The 6,790-nt window shown below is 39.6% G+C and overlaps 1 protein-coding gene across 1 annotated transcript; it reads right to left on the bottom strand.

Annotated features, from left to right (window-relative positions):
- Window positions 1–228: 228 nt before the first annotated feature.
- Window positions 229–1,974, bottom strand: LOC142165736 (uncharacterized). Its single transcript, XM_075224099.1, has 3 exons — window positions 1,696–1,974; window positions 903–1,151; window positions 229–675 (listed from the first exon to the last, which is right to left on the bottom strand). Exons 1-3 carry the CDS (start codon window positions 1,972–1,974, stop codon window positions 229–231), a joined length of 975 nt encoding a protein of 324 aa, XP_075080200.1.
- Between the last annotated feature and the right edge of the window lie 4,816 nt (window positions 1,975–6,790).

Here is a 6,790-nt window from a genome sequence, read left to right as displayed (position 1 = left end):
TCACCTTTACCGGTAAGAAATGTGCCTACTTCGTAAGTCGGTCTACAATCATCAAAATAGAGTCATGCTTCAAGCGAGTACGAGGCAAACCCACAACAAAGTCCATATTAATCATCTCCCACTTCCAAAGTGGAATCTCAATATTTTGAGCCAACCCACCAGGTCTTTGATGCTCATCCTTACTTGCTGGCAATTTAAACATTTAGCCACGAAGTCTGAAATGTTTTCCTACATCTGATTCCACCAATAGATCTCCCGCAAGCCTTTGTAAATTTTTGTGGACCCTAGATGTATAAAATATCTTGAACTGTGCGCCTCATCCATAATTTCATTACAAAGCCCATCAACATCTAGCACGCACAAGCGACCATTCATCTTCAACACCCCATCCTCATCAAGAGAAAATGCAGGGATTTCTTTAGATTTTATACTATTTCGAATATTAACCAAATTTGGATCTTCAAATTGACTAGCCTTGACACACTCAATAAGAGAGGAACGTGCTATGGCACAAGCGACAAGCTTTTTACTTATCGGTAAATGTGCTAAGGTACCTCCTGACTTTCGGCTTAGCACGTCGGCTACCACATTCGCCTTTCCCGGATGGTAATGAATGCTTAAATCATAATCCTTTAATAGTTCTAACCATCTCCTTTGCCTCAAGTTTAATTCCCTCTGCTTGAATATATATTGCAAGCTTTTATGGTCGGTTATACTTCACAACGCTCACCGTACAAGTAATGCCACCAAATTTTCAAAGCAAAAACAACTGCGGTAAGTTCCAAGTCATGGGTTGGATAGTTATTCTCATGGATCTTCAACTGTCTAGAAGCATAAGAGATAACCTTACCTTTCTACATCAAGACACAACCCAACCCAACTCTAGAGGCATCACAGTAAACCACACATTCACCCAAACCTATTGACAATGTCAACATTGGCGGTGTAGTCAATCTAGCCTTCAACTCTTGAAAACTTCTCTCACAAGCACTCGACCACTGAAACTTCACTGCTTTCTGTGTCAACTTGTTTAACAGAGATGCAAGAGTAGAAAATCCTTCAACAAACCACCGATAGTAACCCGCTAATCCCAAGAAACTGCGGATCTCTGTCGATGCAGTTGGTCGAGGACAACTCTTAACCGCTTCAATCTTTTGAGGATCAACCTTAATACCTTCACGAGATACTACATGACCCAAGAATGCCATGGATTCGAGCCAAAATTCACACTTAGGGTTTGGCATATAACTCATTCTCCAAAAGAGTCCACAACACTATTCTCAAATGATTGGCATGATCCTCTTGACTTCGCGAATAGACTAATATATCATCAATGAAAACAATCACGAATCTATCAAGAACTGGTTTGAAAACCCGATTCGTTAGATCCATAAAGGTCGCGGGTGCATTTGTTAGTCCAAATGACATCACCAAAAATTCATAATGCCTGTAGCGGGTCCGAAAGGCCGTTTTGGGAATATCCTTCTCTCGAATCTTCAACTGATGATACCCCAACCTTAAATCAATATTTGAGAAGAACTTTGCTCCTTGCAACTGGTCAAACAAGTCATTTATCCAAGGTAGTGGGTACCTATTCTTGATGGTCACTTTGTTAAGTTGCATGTAGTCAATACACATCCTCAAAGAACCATCTTTCTTTTTCACAAATAGGACTGGCGCACCCCAAGGTCATACACTAGGTCTAATAAACCCTTTATCCAGTAAATCTTTCAATTGCTCCTTCAATTCTCTTAATTCGGCTGGAGCTATTCGGTATGGGGGAATAGACATCGGCTGAGTATCTGGCACCACATCTATCCCAAAGTCGATGATCCGATCTGGTGGGATACCCGGAAGCTCATCAGGAAAAACATCAGGAAACTCATTAACAACTGGCACAGACTGAATGCTTGTTACCTCCGCAGTTGTGTCAATGACTCTGACTAAATGATAGAGACATCCCTTCGTGATCATCTTCTTCGCCTTAAGGTATAAAATAAATTTACCTCGAGGCTCAGCAATATTGCCTTTCCACTCATGAACTGGCTCATTAGGAAACTCAAACTTGACCACTTTAGCATGACAATCAAGAATGACGTAACATTTGTATAACTAATCCATCCCAATAATCACATCAAAGTCAACCATTTCTAGTTCAATGAGGTCTATAATAGTCTCTCGATCTTGGATTATGATCACACAACCCCTATAAATGCGGGAGGCAATAACAAGATCTCCCACTAGAGTCAACACAGAAAATGGTTCAAATAGTTGTTCTAGATCCATGCTAAAATCCAAAGCAAAGTACGGAGTAACATAGGAAAAAGTAAATCCAGGATCCATAAGAGCATAAGCATCTAGAGCACAAACTCTAAGTATACCTATGATGACAGCATCTGAAGCCTCTGCAGTAGGGCGAGTAGGCATGGCATAGAAACGAGGATGAGTTCCCTGAGAAGTAGCAGCTGTCTGTGGCACTTTTCCTGCATTGCATCCGCTATAGGCCCCATTACCCCTAGGTGGTGGTGGTGCAACTGAAGTAATAGCCATAGAAGGTGTCGGATGAGCTCTCGAACCTTGTTGCCCGTTAGGGAAAAACTTTTGGATGTGACCCGTCAACCCGCATCCATAGCACGGACCACGGGGTTCCCTGGTAACACTAGGCTGACACTAATGAGAACCCACACTACTATGACCCTGCTGTGTAGTACAATGCTCACTCTGAACGGACCTAGACTGGTCTTCTTGTTCGGAACTGTATGCCACTGGAGGGCTACTGAAAGTTGTCTGCATCCTAGACTACGGTGGTCCAGATGATCCTCTATTGTTCTGCCCCTTGCTTGAACTAGGCACTGCACTGAAAGTGCCAAAATTCCGAGCCTTTTTGTTCTGCTCCCTGTTGGCCCTCTCCTCCTGATGAATCCTCTCGAAATCCACTGCTAGATCTACAAACTCAGTAAAGGTAGTGTTCCTTCTCCCACTAGTTGTATCTTTTCTGATGCCCGAAATCAAGCCACGAGCAAAGCGATCAATCTTTTCATCCTCAGTGGGGATGAGGTGGGGAGCATAACGGGATAACTTCTCGAATTTGATGCTATACTCAAGGACGGTCATGGTATCCTGCTTTAAGGTCTCAAACAATATCGCAAGGGCGGTTCTCACTCCTGGTGATAACCACTTCTTAATGAATATCTTCTTAAATTCTGCCCAAATTATTGGAAGTGCATCCTCCGGTTGACTTTTCTCTACCCCTTTGAACCAGAGGTCAACAATGTCTTTCAACTAGTAGGTTGCCAATCGAACCACTCGGTAGTCTTTAATTCCCAGCAAAGTAGTAGCTTTCTCAACTTCCTCTAAGAAGTCCTGAGGGTCTGTAGTGGGATCTGTACCAGTGAAAACTGGCGGCTCAAGTATCACAAATTTCATGGCCAAATGTGCCATGTCGTCAACTGTTGGTGCTCTCATCCCTCCTTGTTGGAGTGCCTGAATACCCACTTGAAGGTTCTGTTGGGTCTGTATAGCCATGAGGTCAGCAAAAGTATCCATAGCCTTTTTAATATAAGTAAGGGTCTTGTCCAAGTGATTTGGTTCTGGAGGTGGAGTAGGTGCCTCATTAACTTCTTCCTCGAGCTCCTGGACCATTCTTGGAGCCATTGGAACTGGCACAGTTCGTGCTCTTGCAGCCTTCGAAGGTCAGCCCCTATATCTAGCGGGTACCCCTCCCGAAGCCGCATCAGGTATAGGAGCAGCTTCTCGATTCATATTACCGCCACGCATGTTCACCATCTTCTGCCAATTGATATATCGCACGAGTTAGGAAATATTTCTTAGTTCTATTGTACGATTCTAGAATAATAAGAAAGAGTGAAGTATTCTTATAATGTCCATATAGCCTTCTGAATATATAAGTATGGTGCACAACATACCAATAAAGAGAACTCTACCAGACACGATTACATAGACTTCCTAGGACTCGAATTAGAACCTAGGGCTCTGATACCAAGTTTTTCACGCCCTAAAACTATGTGACCGGCACCCGATATTCTACCCGACCCGGGTGAACCATCCTATAGATTATCTATATGCTTAATAAGAAGATGCTAAAGGCTCTTAAATTTCAATCATTGTAAGATATACGCAAAACATGAATAATGTCTTTTAGTAAATATTTTCCTTTGAAGGCAAAGCTTCATAAAGATAAAAGAAAATTTCATTCATGCACACCATATAAGTAACCATAGGATTAAAACCCAAAATAAATACTATTGTTGTCTATGGAATCTCTATGACACGAACTGGAATAGTCAGTCAAGGCATACCCCGGTGGCTCAAAAGGATATTAATATAATAAAGTCCTCCACAAATACAAGCGTGGAGTCTCACCAAATAATGTCAATGGGAAATTAGAGCTGCCCTATCCACGCGGTCCAAGTTGCTCAGGTCCAGTCCCTAAAAATAGAAAATGGAAATGTGGCCTAAAGGCCTAAGCTCCGCATGCCTAGTACTAATCATGAACCGTTCCCCAAAAATAAAATAGGACGATATTTAAGAAGACATAAGATATGCAATAATAAATGATATCAAGAAAGAAGTATTCATATCAATTAACAATTTAAAAAGTACAATAAAATAATATGGTAAAACATATTTCAAAGTCTTCCTTTATCATTGATCTTTGCAAAATCATGTTAGATTTTTCATTTACCGGGAGCACTATACCATCACCGACATGAAAGAAGGTCAACTAGGTTATGTACCTAGTGGCAAGTATCATATACCCTACTTGCTCAGGTCGTTTCATCATTGTGCCGCACGGATCGACTCAGCCATGCTAATAAAGTAACACAATAGTACCCCTAATGGGAAGTACTCTACCGTAGTCCCTAACCATAAGGTAGGTTCACCTACACCGGCACGTGTAGTTTCATGACATAATGAGGAAAAATGTCCAAGGTCAATCTCGGTGAATTTAAGTAACTCCCAAAACCTTTACATTTATCAATGATGATATTTATAGCCAGATCAACTATTTGAGAATAGCTATATCCAAGATATTTTACAACTCATGTATTTTCATCTCAAAATACTACAAGTGTTATTCCTTATTTATTTAGTTTTTTTTTCTTTAATTAAGATACAACATTTCAGGAAAATAATATTCAAATCACTTAAATTTTTTATGATGCAAGAATGGTAAAATCCCAACTCACTCGTCCCCACAAGTTAGGACTCGCTATTTGAAACTCAATTTAATTGTGTTTTGATATGAGTTTGGAGAAAAGTTCTGAGGATAGTAAGTTTCAACGTACCTCAAATTGCTTCCAACCGTATCACAAATGATCCAATAACGCCAATTAGTCACGATCTGCATATACGAACTCACATAATTCAAGAACGAATCACAATGATACCTACTAAACCAACTAAGTGTCTAACACTTAAATCTAATCTTGTAAGTTTAACAAAAATTCTCATTTGATTATTTGAATGACAATCCTTAAATTTTAACTCCAACTTATTTATTAAACTTGTTATGGAATCTAGTCATTCCACTATAAACTCAAAATAACATTGTTCAAACAACACCTATCACTATTCATCATTCTTACCAACCAACTTTTCAATTTCAAGACTAGCTTCTAGGATTTTATGAATAGATGTTTAAATACAAATCTAACTTCATAAATATACTCTACTACACCCGTGGAGTATGGTACATAAGATTGGAGTGAAGAAATTACCTCTTTGTCAAACCCTAAAAGTTTCAAGATTATAGTTTCTTGAAATGTCCTTGAGATTATCTTCAAAAAATCTATGAATCCCACGATGTTGGAGGGTTAAGAGATATAATAAATAAATCAAATTTATCAAAGAAAAGCATTTAATTCTTACCTTGAAGATGTATTAATGGTAAATAGCTGCTCCTTCTCTCTAATCCCCAAGACCAAGTCAAATATAATATAATCTCTCCCTTTACAAAATGCCTACAAAAACTTCAGCTGTGGATTCTAAATTTCGGGTGTTGAGTTGCACGCCTTCACTGGGTTCTAATTTATTCCATCACAGAACCAACATTTTGGTCTTCAACTTTAATCATTCTATTTCCCACTTGCTTTTGTCTTTCATAATTACTTCCATTATTTCCTTATCCTTGTTATTTAATTAATTCTATTGTCCCTCACTTGTCTCTTTGTTGGCCAACCACTTTTCCTAGTTTTCTAAATCCTTTCTCGTTGTCATCTAAAGACTAGGATTTTAAATCCTTGTTTTCCTTATTAAATTCCAACTCTTCAAGTTGGTTACATACCATTGAATACTCAAAATTTCAGCACTTATGAATAGAAACTTGAAATGCTCCAAATGCATTTGATAACCTTGTAACATCCACTAATTCAATGATTATGTATCGATATTGTCCCTAAGCATTCCAATAACTTTGTTCCACTCGAATAATCATGTAGCTCAGATTTAAATACATTGCATTCTCAAGCTCAAAATTAGTAGGAGTTAACTAAAAGAATTTACGGGGCTTTACAGTGGGTCCACGGGGCGGATACCATTTGAGCTAGCCACAAGCCAACAACCACAAACTCTACATTCATTACCAGCTGCGTTCGAGGGAAAGAGTTTGGGGGCTTATCATATGGGCAAAGGATGGGAGGAGCAGCTTGATACTGCTACGTCCTACTTGGATAGGGCAGCTAAGAAGATGACAAAGTTTGCTGACCGTAAGTGCCGTCCCACGGACTATAGAGTTGGGGACATGGTCATTGTGAAGTTTAACCCAAGA

The sequence above is a fragment of the Nicotiana tabacum genome, chromosome 11, assembly GCF_000715075.1.
Source record: "Nicotiana tabacum cultivar K326 chromosome 11, ASM71507v2, whole genome shotgun sequence".
In the NCBI taxonomy this organism is placed as follows: domain Eukaryota; kingdom Viridiplantae; phylum Streptophyta; class Magnoliopsida; order Solanales; family Solanaceae; genus Nicotiana; species Nicotiana tabacum.
This window is presented reverse-complemented; position numbering and strand designations above follow the sequence as displayed.

What these genes read in the sequence shown, in the direction of transcription:
- LOC142165736 (XM_075224099.1), bottom strand. Translation starts at nt 1,974, where the DNA reads ATGATCACGAAGGGATGTCTCTATCATTTAGTCAGAGTCATTGACACA. An exon ending in AAGGGTTTATTAGACCTAGT is followed by an intron (nt 1,152 to 1,695) that starts GTATGACCTTGG and finishes GATCCTCAAAAG; the next exon opens with ATTGAAGCGGTTAAGAGTTG. An exon ending in TAGGTTTGGGTGAATGTGTG is followed by an intron (nt 676 to 902) that starts GTTTACTGTGAT and finishes ATATTCAAGCAG; the next exon opens with AGGGAATTAAACTTGAGGCA.